Raw genomic sequence first — 20567 nt, 5'->3', positions numbered from 1 at the left:
CTTCCTGATAGAGCTTTTTCATTCTTTAACTCCATATTGCTCAAGGAATGTTTTCCCAGGCCTCTGCAATAATCATAGCCACCATAGATGTTAATGACAGTTTTCCAGAGATGTGTGAATCCTAGCAAAGCCAGAATTTGTTGACACATTTTTAAAATAATCATTTGTCTCTAGATTTCTCAAGAAACATATTACAAAGCATTCTCTATACCAGCTGTCACTTGTACTGGCTGTCAGGCAGAAGATGAGGAGATGGGGAAGAGCTTTCTTAAACATTGTTAAACCCTTTTCTCTCTTCCCAGCCCCTCCCAGCACTCTCTGCTTCCACGGGCTAAAACTAAATAACTGGTGACCTAAGTGCCTGAGAGAAGAGGATGAGTGCCCCACCTTGACAAAGTAGAGATGACCTACCGGGTCATTTTCCAATCCCATTTTTTGAAAAGGGAGGAGAGGAAATTTAGGGTGACAATAAAAACTGTCTTCAAATATCTGGAAAAGATGCCATATAGAAAGAGCAAACTTAATCCCAAAGCAAAAAATTAAAACTTGAATTAGTATGCAGAAGTCATAGGAAAGGAGACCTTAGTTCAATAAAAACAAACATGGTATTTCTCTTACAGCCCTACAAAAATGGAACAAGATGCCTCAGAAAGTAGCATCCTTCTACCCCTTGGAGGACTGGTAGCAACATTTGGGTAACTATTTGGTGGGGATGTTACAGACAGGATTCCTGAAGCCTTCGGTCAGGAACAGGTTGGTCATATCATGTCCACTGTCCTCCAACTCTGGGAGTATGTAATTTAAAGTTTAAATGAAATTCAGTTCCTGTTTTACTGGCTTTTTAAAAATCTACAATTCTATAATCTACATGAAAAAGTCAAGTTACTATGTAATCTATTAACCATTGCTTCCCAGGTGGGCAACTGGTTGGCAAGTCAGCAGTTCTATCCAACAGAATTTGGGAGAGAAGCAACTCTTGCCAGTAACTGTAGTATGTGCCCCCCACCAGTGTACCCCTAAGGAGTACTTATTGGAAGAACCATCCTACTGTGCCTCTGGGTTTGTGTCAAGGTTAAAAGTCTAAAGGTGCCATCCAAATAAATGAAAACAGATATATATAGGAATTGGACATGAAAAGAAGGGACACCTATTGTTTGGGGGTACAGAGAAGTTGATGCACAAGAAAACTCTGCCTTGGCTGTGCTAGAACTAGGTAAGAGTCAGTCTTGGCATGTTAACAGAGTGCTTGAACCATTAGGCTGGGAAAGGGCTTTGGTGATGAAGGGAGCAGTTACCACAAGACTGAAGACCACCCTAGATCATTCACACAGGAAATGTGCCCTATGCTTACAGAAGAGTAATTAGAATGTTAACTGTGAGGTCACCAATGGCCTCTGTGTTGCCAAAACCAGTCACCACCCTCTGCCCTAATCTTATTTCTTTCAGCAGCTTTTCACACAGTTAGCCATTCCTCTTGCTTTTCTTAAACTCTTTTCTCTGTTGGTTCCAATGACTCCACACTTTCCCTGTTTCTTCCTCACTCTGTCTATTCCTTCCAAGTTAGTTTCCTTTGCTGGCCCTTCTCTGTGACATCACCTCTAAGGGCTGCAGTCCTCAGGATCCCATAATGACAAGCATTCTCCTATACCATTAAATACCACCTATACCACCTGAACACTGACTACTCCCAAATATTTATCTTGAGACCAGAATCTCTTCTTAGAGCTCCTTCATCATATATCAACTGCCTGCTTTGCATTTCTACTTGTGCATTTTACACATTTTAAATTCAACATGTAGAAAACACATTATTTAATTAGGCCCCTACCCATACTGTTCCTTGTACTACCAGTGCCTCCACAAATCCACTGGTAAGTCCTCTCTATCTTAGTAAATGATGAATCACCATATAACCAGTTTTTCGGTCAGACACTCAAGTATCATTCTTGACCCCTCAATCTACTATATCCAACCTCCATTACCAACTTCTGTTGAATCCACACACAAAATGTATCTAGAATATACCCACTACCTACCTTTTTACTGCCAGAACCCTAGTGCAAGCTACCTTGGACACCAAATGGTCTTCGTAACAGTTTTCTCCCTCCATGCCTTGACAATTCTCAACCCACTCTCCACACGGCAACCACCATAATTCTTTTGAAAAATATTTTTTTGGCCCTGGCTGGTGTAGCTCAGTGGATTGAGCGTGGGCTGCGAACCAAAGCATCGCAGGTTCGATTCCCAGTCAGGGTACATGCCTTGGTTGCAGGCCAGGTACCCAGTGGGGGCCATGTGAGAGGCAACCACACATTGATTCTCTCTCTTTCTCCCTCCCTTTCCCTCTCTAAAAATAAATAAATAAAATCTTTTTTAAAAAGTGTAATTTAAAAAAATATATATTTTTAACCAATTCAAAAGAACAAGAACCTATGCACTCCCATGTTCATAGCAGCATTATTTACAATAGCCAAGTGCTGGAAACAGCCTAAGTACACATCAGTAAATAAGTGGATCAAAAAACTGTGATATATTTACACAACGGAATACTATGCAGCAGAAACGAAAAAGGAGCTCCTACCCTTCACAGCAGCATGGATGGAACTGCAGAGCATTATGCTAAGTGAAATAAGCCAGTCAGTGAAAGACAAATACCCTATGATCTCACTTATAAGTGGGACCTAATCAACAACAACAACAACAAAAACAAATGAGCAAAATAAAACCAGAAACATGGAAATAAAGAATAAACTGACAGTGACCAGAGGAGAGGGGGGAGGGGGAAACAGAGGGGGAAAGGACAAGTCAGGAACAGGAACAGAGGACTCATAGGCACAGACAATGGGGTGGTGAATAACTGTGGGAGGTGGGAAGGCCAGGAGAGGGGAGAGCAATAGGGGAAAAGGTGTGACACCTCTAACTGAACAACAACAACAAAAAATTGTTTTTCTTACATATGTATTTCCATTTTTCCTCCCCCGAAGGGCTTAAGAAGAAAAGGGCTTACAGAATTCTTACTCAACTATAACAACAGCCTAGGTATCAATCCATACAATTTCTAAAAGGCAATGTTTCTGTTCTCATTAATCTTCTTTTCTATTGGTCTTTTCCTTTTCATATGCCAATAAAATGCCTAAGGAATATATCTACCAGTGGAGTCGAAGTTTTGACATGTGTGCTAGCTAAACTAGTTCCATTGTGATCTTTTAAAAGATAAATCAATTTATGTGACTCTTTTGCTTAAAAGTTTTCAATGAATTCCCCTTTGCACAGAAAAGAAAATTTAACTTTTTCCTGGGGCTGATGAGGCCTCTACAGCAGTACTTCTCAAACTATCTTTGGTAAAGGACCAGTGTGTTTGTTTTTAAATTTCCAACCCCTCTCTTTGAATACACTTATAAGATATAACAGAAATGAATTACTAGAAAAAAAATCAAAATACAAGTCCAATTTTGTACTAGACTGAACAGATATAAAACCGCTCTGTCAAATCATTTAAAAAATTTTAAGTATGTATTTTCAATTTCTGTATTTATCCCGATAGGCCAGTTCAAGGAATGCTACTAACCTCAGTGATTTGACTCTCAGGCCTAACTCTCCAACTTCATCTTAAGGACTCTCTTTTTCTTCCACTCTGTGCCAGCCTTACTTTCTATACCTGAAACAGAAGAAGCTCTTTCCAGCTTCAAGATGCAGTCCTTTCCCTGAAGCTAAAAATTTCACCATCCCCCACTCCTCTGCTTGGACAGTTCCTTCTCATCCAATGTCATTTCATCATCCAATTCTATCTCCTCAAATGATAATCTCAACTGAAGTAAGTAGCCTTGTTATTCTCTAACAGAGCACCAAATGCATTTCTGCATACCACTTATCATAATTCACACTATTTGTTTGTCTACTTGTTTACTGTTTATCTCCAAAAGTCAACCTCAGTTCAATAAAGGCAAGAACTGTATCACCTTCATTCACCACCAACGGCAGGCATACCAAAGGTATTTGTTGAATGACTGACTGAATGAATGAATAAATGAGTGAACTTTCCTGTTAGAACACACTAATAACCATGCCATCTATCCTCAAACATTCAGTATTTGGGCCAAGCCAATCCAGTCAAAACAAACTACAATAGTATACCATCATTCTATGGCCTTGTTCAACAGTTTATTTAAATCTGAAATATCCTGAAGGACAGTACTAAATCCAAAATATTATGTAATGACACAACTGCCTGCCATTAACTGATCTAGTAGTGCTTTTGTGCAAAAACAAAACAAAAGAAAAAAACCCAAGCTAGCAACCCTTCTTCCCAGACTGTGCATGTCTGTCCTAACCAGTCTCAGAACTACCTGAAGAACGAATGTATGGCATCATCTCAGTTTTGCCTAACTCAGAAATCTTGGCAGAAAAGTGTAAATATTGCTCAAAAACACAAGAAGCCAAATAATTCTCAGACACTTGGGGCAAAAGATTACAATCTAACATACAATAGAATGCTTAAGGCAAAAGTCAGGGGAAGGGTTTTTTTTTTTTTTTTGGAAATTAGGACATTCAAAATCATCCACGTATACCAGAATTCAGAAAGCCACATGCATGTCCAGGCAGGATACTTGCAGAGAAAAGACCTGAGAATACCCTGAGTTTTCACCTCAATCTGATCCCTGGGTTATGAGCCAGACTGGCCAAGTGCTGACGGAGGACCCTAGCATAGAGCCAAAGTGCAGTAACTGGAAGAAGTGGTGTGTGTATGTCTGTCTGTCCGTCTTTCTCTCTCATTATGGTTTTATTTATATCCTAGAATTCAAGGGAATTTTAACAAATTGAATGCAAACTAAGGAAACGAAGACTTCAGTCACTATACACAATAAGAAAGATTCACAATACTAGTTTCAAAAAGTCACTAAACAGACTACTATGGCCTTCAACAGGTAATAAAGAAAAAATCAACTCCCAGGGAAGGAGGAGAATCTGATTTCCAGTCTGACTATTGTATAATATTCAACTGCCTGGTTTTTCAACAACAACAAAAAAATCATAAGGCATACAAAGAAACAGGAAAGTATATACCACTCAAAGGAAGAAAACACACATACAGAAAATGTCCTGAGGGACCCCAAACATCAACACTACTAGACAAAGACTTTAAACAACCGTTTTCAGTATGCTCAAAGAGCTGAAGGAAACACAGGCAAAGAACTAAGGGAATCAGGAAGATGCTATATGAAAAAATTGAGAATATCAATAAAGAGATAGAAATTATAAAAGAAAGAAAACAGAAAATCTGAAGCAGAAAAGCAAAATAATTTGCATGAAAAAACTCATGAGAGAGGTCCAAAAGCAGGTGTGAGCAGGCAAAAGAATCCGCAAGCTGGAAAATAAGAAAATTGGAATTGCTAAATCTGAGGAGCAGGAAAAAAGAATGAAGACAAGTGAACCGAGCCTAAAGGCCTGTCGGATACCACCAAGAGAACCAGCATCTGTATTATGAGAACCTGAGAGAGAAAAAAGGGGAAAAAATATTTGAAGACATAATAGCTAAAACTGCACCAATTTGATGAAATATATCGGTATACAAGCCCCAAAACTCAACCAACTCCAAGCAGCACACTCAAAGAGACCCTCACTTAGACACATCATAATCAAACTCTCAAAAGCCAAAGACAAAAACACAATCTTAAAAGCAATAAGAGAGAAGTGACTTACCATGTACAAAGGATCCTCAATCAATTATGGATTTCAGAAACCATGCAGGCCAGAGAACAGTGAGATGACATAATTTAAGTGGTGAAAGAAAAAAGCTGTCAACCATGAATTCTATATTTTTAAAAATGCCCTTCAGAAATAGTGGAGAAATAAGACATTCTTTTTTTATGTTAAAATATTTATTTTGGGGTGAATGGATTATAAAGAATTTTTTATTGTTATTCTACTACAGTTGTCCCAATTTTTCCCCCTTTGCCCCCCTCCACCCACCCCCCTGCTCCACTCCCACAGTCAATCCCCAAACCATTTTTCATGTACATAGGTAACACATTCTTAAATTAACAAACATTGAGGGAGTTCATTACCAGTACACCTATCCTGAAAAAAATATGAAAGGGAACCTTTCATATTAAAACAAAAGAACACTGAATGGTAACTCAAAGTCATATTAAAAAATAAAGATCTCTGGTAAAGGTAAATACATGGACAATTATAAAAACAAATTTTATTGTAGTTTTGGTTAATAACTCTACATTTTATATTCTACAGGATCATCTGGCTGTCCTGAGTTTTATCTTTCTGTAATAAACCACTGATCTAGTAAGTAAAATGTTTCTCCAAATTCTGTGAACCCTTCTAGCAAATCAATTGAACCTAAGGAGGGAGTTGCTGGGACCTCTGATTTATAGCCAGAGGGTCAGAAGTACAGGAAAAAGTCCAGGGCCTGCAACTGGAGTCTGAAGTGGGAAGGTGGGGAGCAGTCTTGTAGGACTAAACCCTTCACCTGGGGAATCTGGTGCTGTCTCCAGGTATTACACATAGTATCAGAATTGAGTTGAATTGTCAGACACCCTGGTGATATCTGAGAATTGCCTGGTGGGAACCCCACCACACACACACACACACACACACACACAAATTGGGTCCTGGAATCCAATTTAATTGTGCACTGGTATATATCCTCAAAGCACACAAACTTCTAAATAAGCAAGTAAAAATACATCCTACATCATTTTATATGCTTCAGTTTGAGCCATGGTAGATAATTAAAAATTAAAATTTAAAGATAAGGAAGTTAAAGATAAGGAAAGAAGGGAGGTACTTAACGTTTATTGAATGAATAATACAACAAGCATTTTCCATGCATTATCTTTTGAAATGTGCTTGGAAGCCAATAGCGCCCTCATTTTAGAGAGGAGGAAATGGATCCAGAGAGGTTAAGTGGCTTGCCTGAAGCCATTCAACTAGTCTGTAGCTAATCCAGGGTTAAAACTCAGCTTTCCCTAAAAATGAAAACATTTTTCTCTATGCTGTACTTTGTAAAACACGCTATCTTCTGTTAGTAAAAGGGGCAGTCAGAATATTTTGCACTATTTTGACTTTTTCTGAGAATGGCTTGCTCTGTTTCAAATTTCTGAGAATGTCTATAGTGACAACTTCGTTAAAAATCTACTTTAAAGTGTTTTGTATTTCTAAATCATGGGAAATGATTCCATCAATGAAAAAAAAAACTGACATTTTGGACCTCTTGCAAGCATTTGAAAATGTTCAATTCTATATAAATTACAAAATAAACTTTTATACAAGTTTTTATGTTTTCTTGATTTTTAATGTCAAGCCTGCTGGGGAGCAACTATTTGATTTCAGAATCCAAATAATATTGATTATACCTCAGTAATACCCAAAACTAGCCAGAAGTAATCCTTTCTTTTCCTGAAATCCAAAGAACGGTGTATGTGTATTTTAAAAGTACTCAATCCATATGTACTACATCTGTCCAGAAAAAGTCCAACCACCGTTAACATAACAAGAATGGTTTGTGTGTATGTAACCTGGCAACCAAGGAGAGTGGTCTTAACATGCATGCGTGAACAACGACAACTTCACTGTCAGTGAGGGTGGTAGACCCCATTGGGTGAGCATGTCTACTGCATGGCCATTGCATTCAAAATGATTGAGCAAGTAGAGCAACGCACCTGCATCAAATTTTGTGTTAAGCTTGAATATTCCTCTGCAGAAAGTATTCAGATGATTCAGAAGGCCACAGCTATGGGCAACTGGTGATTGGCAGCTTCATCACAATATACCTGCTCATGCATCATATATTGTGTGGAGTTTTTTGGCAAAACCTCAAATCACCCAAGTGATTCAGCCCTGCTATAACCCAAATTTGGCAGCCTGGGACTTCTGGCTTTTCCCAAAACTAAAATCACTTTTGAAAGGGAAGAGATTTAAGACAAAGAGATTCAGGAAAATGTGACGGAAGCTGATAGTGATTGGGAGAACTGTATGAGGTCCCAAAGTGCCTACTTTGAAGGGGACGAAAGTGTCATTGTCCTGTGTACAATGTTTTTTGCCATATCTTCTTCAATAAATGTCTCTATTTTTTAATAGTACATGGCTGGATACTTTCTGGACAGAACTTGTATACACATATATAACTTGTATAACCTTTATTTATATAGTTAACATTAATATCATTACATAATAGAAAATATACCTTTGGTTTGCCTCCTCCTTTCCTGACACACAGTTCCAAAACACAGAACAAAACTGTTGGGATCTGTTAAGGGCTGTGTCTTTTGTCTGTTAATGCCTAACTAATTGCTGGGAGCTCCTGGAGAGCCTCAGGATGGGGCTGGTTGATAGGAGAACCAACCCTGAGATTAGCGGGTTGGAACTTCCACCCTTCTCCTCCACCCAGGGGAGAAGGACTGGAAACTGAGTTAATCACCAGTGGGCAATGATTTAATCCAGCAATTTTCAGCCTTTTTCATCTCATGGCACACATAAACTAATTCCTAAAATTCTGCAGCACAACAAAAAACATTTTTTGCCAATCTAACAAAAATATAGGTATAATTCTGAGTCATTTACACCAGGCAACTATTGTTGTGTTGGCTGTTGTCATTTTTTTATTTGACAATCTACGGGAAAAGAGGTCTTTGTCCCTCACTAAATAGGTATTTCATGTTTTAAAAATTATTATGGCACACAGTTGACAATTGCTGATTTAATTAATCATACTTATGTAATGAAGCCTCCATTAAAACAAAAACAAAAAACAAGAAACCCAAACCGCTAACTGAAGCTGTTTGGAGAGCTGGGTGGTGAATACACCGAAGTGCCTGGAGAAGGGTGCACTCAGCACATGGAAGCTCCTCACCTCTTGCCCAGTCTTGCCCTGTGCAGCTCCTCTGTCTGGCTGCTGAACACAAGTACACTTTTCCTGAGTTCTGTGAGCCATTCTAGCAAATTATTGATCTCTAGGAGAAGTCTATGGATGCACCCGGTTTACAAACAGCTGGTCAGAAGAACAGGTGCCAACCTGGATTTATGATTGGCATGTGAAGTGGGTCCAGGGGGCAGTCCTGTAGGACTTAGCCCTTAACCTGTGGGGTCCTGGTGCTAACCCCAGGTGACAGTGCCAGAAATGAACTGAGTTACAGGACACCCAGGTGGTGTCCAGAACATTGGAGAATTGCTTGGTGTGGAAACCCCACACAACAGTGTAGAAATGTGTACGGTAGAAGGAAACAGTTTCCCTATTTAGCCATCAATGAGGCCTACCATAAATTATTCTTACACATGAAAGTCCCTAACACCAAGGGGCTGAAACTACACTGACCCCATACTTATCTGTTCCTTGAAAAAGCCCTTACCTCAACAGCAAGCAGCACAGTGTCTGGAGGCCTGGGAAGGGCAAGAAGTAGAAGGAGACCTGCGGCCCAGAAACACCTTTTGGAAAACATTACAGCATCTAGGGTGCTCAGAGCCCCTGTGGCAGGAGGTAGGGAGGACACGAAGCAGGTCCTGGGAGTCCTGCGACAGCCTGGCGTTCCAGGTGCCAAAGGCGCTGAAGTTAACACCTACCCCACCATTCCAGGATCGTGGTGCACGAGGAGGAGCGGGACCTCATCAACCAGATCTCGCGAGGCTATCGACTCCGGCCCGAATGGGTGCATTCACAGTGAGTGCTAAACTGTGGCACCTGCTAACACTCACGTCCTCTTTCCACGTGCCGGATGGGTGGGTGCGGCGGAGCCCAAACTAATGCCTGCATGAAGACTCTTAGATGGCAGCACTGCAGAATCCTTGCAGGAAAACAGGGATTTACAGCTCAGTTATCATCCAGGCTATAGCAGGGATCAGTGCATCTGGGCCTTGGGTACGTGTTGCAGAAAAAATGAAGGTTTCCAGGGTAAATGTTCAGGGCAGGAAAAAGCATTTGAAAGAAGCAGGGAAATTATGAGCACAGGAATAGTCCAAGCAGATGTGAGAGGGTAGAATTCAGTCACCCTCACCCCCTGGAGAAATGGAAATAAAGAGCAATCTGATTTCCTGATGTGGCTCCCAGTAACAAAAACAGATCCATAGTCCCTACTGAACCTGTAAATAAATGCTCAAAACTTTTCATAATTTCCAAAACCCGTAAACAACCCAAATGTTCAACAACAAACTTATGTTCATGAAATGGAATATTACTTAGCAATTAAAAAGGAACTATTGATACATGCAACAAACTTGAATAATCTCAAAGACACATTATGTTAAATAAATAAGTCTCAAAGATTACATACTGTATGATTCCATTTATGTGATGTTCTGGACCAGACAAAACTACTGGATTGGAGAACAGACCAGTAATTGGTAGAGTAATTGATGGGATGGAGTCAGGGGAGGTGCCACTATGAAAGGACAGCAGAGTTATTTGGGTTGACTGGAACTGTTCTGTGTCCTGATTATTGGTGGTCATACAAATCCACGTGTGGTAAAATTCATAGAATTTACATAGAAACCAGGGTAAAGTCAAATTGCTATATAACTTTTTCTAAAAAAATTAAACACTCTATGGCAAGTACTATGCTATCTGAGGTAAAAGCAATGAGCTTGATACAGCATAAATATAAACACAAAGTAACTAGGGCACAAAAAATTCAATATAGAATAACTGAAAAGTAAAAACAGCAAATGTTATAAGAAATTAAAGAAGAGATAATTTCTGGTTTAACTAAACAGAAATGTTTCAGAGCGAAGGTTGTACTTGACAGACCTAGGCAGGCCTAGGAGGAATGGAAAATCACCAGGCTAGAAAATGGCACCGTGGGAAGATGCCTGCAGACCCTCCCCAGGAAAACCAGATGAAGATTAGGGTCTGGGGTCGGCCTATCCGGCATAACAGGGGGCAGCTTTAGCTTGAGCCTGCACCCAGCAACCAGCTCTAGCCAGTCAAACTCTGATACCCTTCGCAGCTTTTTTCGTTTAAAAACCCTGAGCTAAGAACAACCGAGCAAGTTCCAGCCTCCCTTGGTTGGCTCCACTTTCCCTCTTAATCCCCACTAATACACCCTGTTGTTAGTTCGCTGCATACATCCAGTTTCTCAAGGGACTCTGACCTAACGGTACTGGATCTCAGTTTCAAGAGTAAGAGAAGGCAAATGATAATAATTCCATGAGGAAAATGGTCATTTAGATGATCATGTCAGTAGCACGCAGGAAGGAATGAAACAGAAAGTGCAGAGGGCTGAAAGTACTCCTGGTTAGAAGACAAAAGAATCTGGGGAGAGCTTGAGCCGGGGCGCTGATCATCTAGTACAGTAAGCCTTTCTAGGGGGCTGGAGGTGCACCTGTAGGACACCCTAGAGACCAGGAGAAGGTTGGAGCAGTCTATTTTATTTTATGCCCACCAATTGAGTTTTTCCCATCATTTACCAGTGGGTCCCATCTTCATCTTCCTTGCTACAATGTTGGCTCTTCTTAATCACAATTATGCTGTCTCTTACCTGCAGTTTATCTTCAGATCTCCAAGAACCTCCCTTCCAAGCTTATTTTATTTTCCAGCAACCTCTACTTAGATGGTACCACCCCCACAAAAAAAAAAAGAGAGACATGAACAGCCTTGTGAATCCAAGCAGTAGTAGTGGACATTGAATGAAACTCGTATATTTGAGAGACACCATTTTGGAGTTAGGACTGACAAGACTGGTTTGTAAGTTGGATGTAAGGGACGAAGGAATGGGGGGGGGGGAACAAACATGGGTTTAGAGGCAAAGTTCTAAAAGCATGAAGTGTAGCTAGTGACTATTTTATTCTTGTGCAACAACTGCATTTGAATATTAGTTTGCTTAAATCAGTATTTATAAGTGAAACCAATTTTTTTTTTCATTTAAAAAAATGCATGCAAGGCAATAAAACAATATTTGAGAACAGGCCTTTCCAACTTTAAATAAAAAACTGAAAAATATTTTACGCAGCAGCATGACATAACCCAATTTTTTAAAAGATAAAAAATGGACAATCCTTCACATGACTATTAAAAACTTATTAGTGTGGAGCTGAGGAAAGAAATTTCATGAATTTTATAAACAGAGAACAAGAAAATAATATGTGATTGAAGAATTCTCTAAAAAATGAGTAAAAGCATACCATTTTATTGTGCTTCCTTTTATTGTGCTTCACAGATGTTGCATTTTTTTTTTTACAAATGGAAGAAGGCAAAACCCTCAACCAGCAAGAAAGGTTTCAACTTGCTTTGTTGCAACACTCTCTTTATTACAGTGGTCTGGAATGGAACCCGCAATACCTAATGAGGTATGCTTGTATTTATAGCATTTCTCACGATAAAAAAATTTATGCTGAATGAGAAATAAAAATGACTCATATAGAGAAAAAAGTTTGTTATTCAGTTTGCAGTATAAATAAAATTTGGTAGTACTGAATCTATATTGTTACAGTTTTTGTATTAAACCACAATTGTATGCAACAGAAGAGACTCTCAATGTAATTTGAACACAATATTTTTCCTATTTGTATGAATGCATGTGAAATTGTTATGAACGCTGCAATAAAAATATATGCAAACAAGTAAAATAAGCAAGGCACATCAATAAAGATTGAGGAAATGAAACCAAACTTTTATTGTTATTCATCTGAAGTCATTACAAAGTTTACAGGGCTCTTGGCTCAAAGGAAAACATAATAGCTACAAGTATCTACTGAAACTACCTATTTACCACGGTTTTATTTTTAGGATTCCTCAGGGGATCTAAATGACAATGTTGCTAAACAAGTACAAAATAAAACCATTCAAAATAGTTATTACTCTTCAACTTAAACAGAAATCACCTTAAACATAAAAAGGTTCATAAATATTTGCTGAATGTACAGCAATATTCATTGCTGATCAATGAAATGGAGAGAAAATACTGCAAACACTTATATCCTGTGATTGAACATACTCCACAGAACGGTCATCTTATTGTAGTAACTCAGACACTATAAGGACACAAGTTTAGGACACAACTCCTTTGCATCGAGGCTAGGCAAGGGGGGCCAGATACAAAACATGGATAATAAACTCAATCATTTCAAGTTTCATTTTGGCTAGCATTTCAATTTCTTCCCATATTAACCTTTATTAGGAACAGACCCTTCCCATTCCCTCTGTGTGTGGCTAAAATGTAGTGAAGAAAAAGAAATGGGAGGGTGGCGAGAGCTGACTCTAAAGGAACTGGAAAATCCCTCCAGGAAAAACATGCCTCCAGTGGGAAAACGATCTCTTCCACGTCAACACAATCTAGAAAGGAACACCCACGGCAACTATCTCAGATCCCTTGCATCTGATTCCTCACTGGTGATCAGCTGTGTCATTAGCTTTCTGTTTCTAATAGGAAGTCACTTCTTGGGCTCATGCTCCATCTATTAAAAAAGGGGAGAGGGACCAGATACCGAACCAGATAAAAAGCATCTGACTGTTCAAAAACATTTAAGAATAGCTCTCATAGTAACAGTTATAGTTTTCTTACAGAAATTTCCTAGAGAAGAATAGATGCTTAGTGGTTAGAGGTAGTAGTAGGAGTATTAATCAATGAATTCACAGGACAGTACAGGAGAAACCACTGCTAAATAAAAATGGAGAGAGATAAGGCACAGTTTCCAACTTTAAGAGAGGAAGGTATTTATAAATTTCACATAGTGTCTATAAGTAGTGATCAAGACATTCAAAATATGTGAAAAGCATATGACTTATAGAAGAGCAATACCCCCAGCACTGACGAAACAGATCTAAAGTAAAAACCTCCCACTACACCAGAACACATTCACAAACTCGACCTGAGTCGAAGTAAAGAGCTCCTCATGCCCTTTCATCCTGGGACCCACCATCTGAACCCTAGCCCTGAGATTAAAAGCAAAGGCTCCCCATGGAGCCTGCTGCAGATGAGGGCCACCACACACTGGAAAGTGACAGAGCAGCCACGGTGGGTTCTGCTGTAACATGAGCTTCTCAAAAGTCAGGTCCTTGATCCAGGTCCTTTAAAAATTGATGCAGCAATGACATTTTGAACTCCCAGGAGGCGTCACCTGATCCTTATTACAGGTCCGTCAAGTGGAATAAGAGTTCTGGCCAATGCCACAAGCCTCAGAAATGCCACAAGGCTGCAGGCCAGGTTCTCCCTGAGCACTGGCTGTCATGGCGATGCCTTCTTTACCTGAGAACTTCTCAGGGCCGTGGATTTCTCTGAAGCTCTTTCTAGTTTCAGCCGATGACCGTTCTTTGGCTGATCCTTCATACAAACCTGTGCCCAAATAGGCCTCACTTTCACATCTTAGACTTACTCCCAGTATAAAAAGGCATTTTCTTGTAGCCCCAGAAGTCCCCCTTTTGGAATGGGGAATGAAATACCCTATTTAGTTCTTACTCTATCACCTTCTTGTTCAAGGTTAGTGAGGACTGTATGGTACCCAACTTTTAAGTGCCTTAAGAGCCTTTAACTCATTGACACTAATTAAATTCTTGACACTTCATTCTCATAGGAGAAACATATGCAGTTGCAAAGCTCATCGGTTTGAATAGATGGACTGTTTCTGTTTTGAAAACATGTAAGAGCAAGATGGCAATATCAAAGAGCCTTCCAATTTGAAATCATCACATACCAAATATTAGGCCCGTGGACTTTCAGGCCCATCAAACCACCCAAAGCAGCAATGGAAAATGGAAGAAGTGGCAGAGACATTCTCCTCACCTGAAATTTGAATTATTTTAATAATACATAATGATAACCAGTTTTTTCAAGGCATATACCTCTCGTCTGTAACCCTCAATAAATCTATTTACATTGAAAATCGCTACTACCACATGTAAAGACACCTAAATGATTGAAAGGAAATATCATTGTCCTCCACTCATTTTTTTGGTATTTTGGAATATCCCATTCTTCACAATGGTGGTGACTTTCCAAACCTTTTTGACGCATCCTTCATACACACACATTCATTTGCTTTTAATGAAAACTTGCTCATTGGGGCATACGAGTATAGGCAATATTTACTGAGCAAGGACTCTGCCAGGCACTGTCCTACGTCATTCGCATAACTCATTTTATTTAGTCCTCTTAACTTTAGGCAGTATGTAGCATTTTAAAGCTAAGAACACTGAGAGTTTTAGGTAATCCGTCCAAGGTCATTCAGTAATAAGCAGCAGAGCCAGACTTGAATCCAGAGTTTCCCTCCAAAGTCCATACACTCTTAGCCACTTCTTGAAGCATTCTTATGACTTCATATCAGAACTATGGGTAATTTTTAAAAGGTCCCCATTTCTCATTTGATGTTCAGCCTTTGTCCTCCTCATTTCTTCCTCTACTTTCCTTCCTGCTCCTTAGGCTAATTCCTACTTTGGATTTCCTCGGTTGTCTTTTCCAGCCACAGCCAAAACCTGGCCTCATTCCAGCTCCCAGCTGGCAACGGTGTAAGTGATGTGCAGGCTGAGCCTGCGGGAACCCCACGCAGATGGTTGTTGGCAGAAAACAACAGAACTGCATGGAAAAATGAGGTTACCAACATGTCCATAAGCTCCCAACATTCTCTGACCCTCCTCAGGGACGCATTTATTTTCATGGTTATGTGGAAATACGTGAGGAATTCTTAGGGAAATGCTGAATTTAGCAATGCAAACTCAGAGCAAGGTGAACAACTGCTAATCTAGATTTCCCTTCTTTAATATGTATTATTTCATTGCATAGAGTTAGAAATGTTGGAAACTTGAGGAGTACAACCTGCTTCATTAAATCCCATTTCTGCAGTATTACCAGGAACCAAAAAGTTTTGCCAGAATTTTTCTGGGGGGAGCAGTGGGGGAAGAGATTCTTTATAACAACAGGCTCTTAGGGTTGGTTTAAATAACACATTTAACTAAATTAGTAGATATGTTGAATTTATTAGATACTACATCCAGGAACTGAGATGGAAAAGGAACTGGTCTGTCTCTGCTTATTTTTCTGGCAGAATGTGAATGGCAGCATCTGGCAGTAGCAGCAGGCTGCAGGTGCATTAGCTCAGGAGTCAGCCAGACCTGCACTTCCACCTTCAAGCATGGTGACCTTGAGCCACTTACTTAGCTTCTTCAAACCTCAACTTCTCTGGAAAGACATAGGGGTATTAATGTTCACTACCCTGGCAAACATTTGCTGGAAAGATCAAATGACATCATGTCATTGAAAGTGCTCAGCACAGAAACTGGCAGAGTAGACATTAAACAAATGGTAGTCTTATTTAACTTTATGTCATTTTAAGGGAGGGGCAGATGTAAAGGCTTGTTATTAAGAAATAAGGAGACAGTAACCATAAATTTGTGGTCTGCAATTTTTCCTTCACTTAAGAAAACTGTTCACCAACGCTGTATTTTCAGTTAAAATAGGGAGAGCAGAATCTTTTGCAATACTTCTCCCACCAAAACCTCAACTTTTAGTAATCAGACACTTCAAAGTTAGGCTGCTCGATGTAGGGCTGCTCTGTGTGCTACTGCTACATACATATTTACAGCACCAAATGTAAGGGAATGAACGCAAAATCAAAGTCAACGGGGACATAGTGATGATCAGATGGAAATGTTAGCCCCCCATAGCTTATTAGAAAAGAAATCATCATCTATGAAGATGAGAAATACAGGGCTCACAATAAGAAATACAAGTAAGTCAGAAAGTCTATACAATCAATAACATTTATAAAGAAAGCATATATGGCCCTGGCTGGTGTAGCTCGGTGGATTGAGCACAGGCCTGTGAACCAAAGGGTTGTGGCTGGATTTTCGGTCAGGGCGCATGCCTGGGTTGCAGGCCAGGTCCCCTAGAGCGGGGTGTGGAGGGGAGGGTGTGCGGGAGGCAACCACACACTGATGTTTCTCTCCCTCCTTAAAAAAGGAAAATAACAAAAAGGAAGAAAAAAAAAAAAAGAAAGCATATATGGAAAAAATTGTATTTTCCTCTACCTAAAATTATCTGGGATTTTACTTTCAGCATTATTTCCAATTTGTTGTGCAAGATTAAAAAATAGGGTCACCACTGCTTTGCTCAACATTTATTTCCCTTTGGGTAAAATAGCCAGTCTACTGAAAAGAGGCCATTTGGGGGGGCTCACTGAGGAAACACAGAAACTAACAGCTGTAAGGCATGGCAGCACAATGATAAACCATTTGCAACAGACCAGTCCCAGAAAGGAAACTAAAATGGGAAACTCCGATTTTTTAAAAATATTCTTCACATGAGGTCTCTAGGCTGGGAGCTGTACCAGCATCTCACTTGGCCCAAGGTGCTGACAGGCATTATCTACCTAAAGAACGCAATGGCTGGGAAAGAGTTCAGGCTACTGCCACTGTCAGACAGCTCTGGTTACAGCAAAATCTCCAAAGTCATTTCCAGAATATAATCAAAGCTCTTCTCTGCTTTGAGTCAGAGTAGTGGCAAGTTCCTAGAACCGATTTTTGTCGCCAAGTTCAGCATAAAACGATCTCTGAGAAAGCTCAGATCAGCTAGGCTGAATAAACAAGAAGCAAAAGTAAAATTTTACCATGGAGTTTCAACCACAGCTAAATTCATTGTTTCGTTTCACCAAAAATGCATGCAAATATCTAAGCCCACCCTCCACGCCCCAACAAACTACAGTCAGCCAACTTTCTAGAATTCTCATAGGTCTGATAAAACAATGCCAGGGAAGTCCCCACTATTCTTTTCCTCAAATATATAAATATCTACACCAAAGACTGAATATTTTCATAAAGTTTATCTATATTCCTGCAAACTGTATATCTCTACCCATATTAAAAAGCTAAAGAGTGTTTAGTTGGTATCTATCCTAATTACTCAAGGCCCACAGCATCCTGGGACAAAACATCAGATTTCCAAACGCTTTCTGTTATGGCACAAACCCATTTTTAAAGAACAAATCCTTAAAGGTTCTTATATGAGGACAGATAAAATTTCAACAATGATTTCGTATCTTCAAATTTATGCTTATGAAGAAATACAAATGTTTAACTCACACTGAAGAACATATCTGTTTTGAGAAATCAAATGTCCTTTTTAATTAATTTCAGGTTTTGTGCTCATTTTGGCTGTCACTACTTTACAGATTTCTTTCCACTAAAATGTAACAGTAGCAGTATTTTTAAAAGGCCTCAAACGGGCTTCTCAGGGCATCCTTTCACAAGGCACCCAGAGGGAGAAAAACTGAACAGTCACAGACAGGACACCCTGACAGAGGCAGTTATTTGTTTCCTGAGCGAACCCACTTCCTCCTTCAAACGTTTCCTTCTCTTCACCAATGTGTTTTCGAAATTAGCATTGAAGTCTTCTCGAAAGAGTCCTGGGCCTAGCGCCTGGAGCCTGGACAAATGCCAATGGACATGTCATTTTTAATTCAGAGTAGTGATACAAAATTAGAATCTCAAATGAAGTGTCAGTTCAGTAACAGAGAAGGCTCCCTGAACTGTTGATTGAGGTTTTAGCAAAAGAATCCGAATCATTATCATAGAGCCCTGCTTTGAGAAAACAAATATTACTACCAAAGCGAAAACTGAAAGCCTAAAAATTTCATGTCTCCTGGCTACTCCACTATGAAAAACTATGGCATCTTCCATAATGAGGAAATCACTCCTTGATTTTTAAATTTTATGTATTGATTTTAGAGAGAGAGAGAAAGAAAGGGAGGGTAGGAGGGAGGGAGGGGGAGAGAAAGAGAGAGAGAAAGAAACATCAACTTGTTGTTCCATTTACTTCTGCGGTCATTGGTTGCTTCTTATTTGTGCCTTGACTAGAGATCAAACCCACAACCCTGGCATGTAAGGGCAACACTTTAACCAACTGAGCACCTGGCCAGGGCAATCATTTTTAACCTTCCAAACCTTAAGCAAACTGTAATGAGCAGCTAGGTTTCTTCATACTAAGTATAACCTTGGAGACAAAACTGAAAGTCTCATAATTATTAAAGTTACATATTTTATTAGAAATGTATCTTTTTGGTGATTATTGTCTTGACTTTAATCAAAGCAGATATAGAAAGGTGAACAGAGATTTGGCTATTATAACTCTTCCATGCTAATAAAGATAATTTTTTAAAATATAAAATCAGTCTTTACCCAAATATAAAAAGCTTTATTTATTTACCAGCCAAGAGTAATACCAGAAAAACAGACAGAAGGAATAAAGTCTCTTAAAATGTTTATTTCTGTCAGAATAACTGACAATTTCCTATTATCTTTTGGTTTATTATTATAATAATCATCTCCCCCCTTGAAAAATCCACCCAAAACATCTCAATCCTTGAGGTAAAGAATTTTACCTAAAAAAAAATCCTAATTTTTTTAAAGAATAAATTCTTAAAATTCCTTTAACTTGATAAATAGCAATAATCTTCTTGTTCTACTCTGGTGAACAAAAATGTACTTTACACAGCAAAGTATCCAGTCACTTATTGGCAAACCAAAGGTGAGAACTATTCATTTACATGTTCTACTCAAACAGTGCAATACTGCCATGTTCATACAGACTTTTAAAAAAACTGTTACCAACACTCTTCTGGCAAAGACAAGGTTTTGGAATGGCAAAAGCAACAGACGTTTTAGCTCTTCAAGCTTCGGAAGGGAATTAATCTGAGTCTTCTTCATCAAGATAATCTTCAGCATTGCTTAATGTTCGAACACCATCTAAACAACACAACAGAGGGAGAAAGCAAAGGAGAGAAATTAAAAATTGCTTGGATTTTCTTTTCACTTTCAAAGCTCCTAACAATTCAACAAATTGTCATCTTCCTTCAGACCTAGAGGTTGTACTTTGCCCAGGGTCTTTCTGAACTTTTGCTTTTCAGCCTAACTGTTTAGATTCTGCCACCTCAGAGGCTGACAAACACATCTGACTGCATGTTCCTTGGACATGCAGAAAGGTAGAGCATGAGGGACTGAGGAGCCATCGCTCTGTCTCATACAAAATGCACCCTGTCCAACATGGAGCACACCGGGAGCCCCGCCCCTCTGACAACTGTGTTGCCAACCCCCTCTCCCAACGCCAGCGCCCAAGTGGCTTCAGTCAGTCCACAGCCTGTAGCCTTACCTGAAGGAAGGCAAGGTCACTGGGGAGAAAAACAACTACTGAGGGGTAAGAAGGAAAAGAAAGAAAATGAAAATACAGAAGTTTAAGTTTCATTATTGAAAAAACATTGATAAAGTATACTCAGAAGCAAAAGATTGAAATAAAAAATAAATAAAGGCAAGTTTTGAAATAGAAAACACTGCATCTCATCAAATGTAAAATCAACCTTGAACAGGGTTCCAAAGGGAGACATCAGACCTTCAACTATTCACCTACTCAATTGTCTGGTCAAATTTCTACAGCAACAGGTTACACTAGGTATAATTTCAGGGGGGGGAACTGAAATGCACATGTAAACATGTCAGAGCTTAATAAATACATGGTGTAGCACCCTGATCATGGTCTCTAAGTACTACATCCCCACAGCTCGTTGGAGATTTGACTAATTTGAAGTCTGGGACAGAAAATGTGAAAGTGCACCAGGAACCACTTGCCGTGCCACAAAGCAAG

At 39.4% G+C, this 20567-nt stretch overlaps 1 protein-coding gene across 1 annotated transcript in view; it reads right to left on the bottom strand.

Annotated features, from left to right (window-relative positions):
• Positions 1 to 19173: 19173 nt before the first annotated feature.
• The window catches only part of OSTF1 (osteoclast stimulating factor 1), a 52485-nt gene continuing 51091 nt past the window's right edge, over positions 19174 to 20567 (bottom strand). Inside the window, exon 10 of the mRNA XM_028528119.2 lies at positions 19174 to 19675. Within this exon, the coding sequence (XP_028383920.1) occupies positions 19617 to 19675 (59 nt within the window). The 3' untranslated portion in view covers positions 19174 to 19616. The remainder of the gene's footprint in view (positions 19676 to 20567) is intronic.

The sequence above is a fragment of the Phyllostomus discolor genome, chromosome 3 (genome assembly GCF_004126475.2).
Source record: "Phyllostomus discolor isolate MPI-MPIP mPhyDis1 chromosome 3, mPhyDis1.pri.v3, whole genome shotgun sequence".
In the NCBI taxonomy this organism is placed as follows: domain Eukaryota; kingdom Metazoa; phylum Chordata; class Mammalia; order Chiroptera; family Phyllostomidae; genus Phyllostomus; species Phyllostomus discolor.
This window is presented reverse-complemented; position numbering and strand designations above follow the sequence as displayed.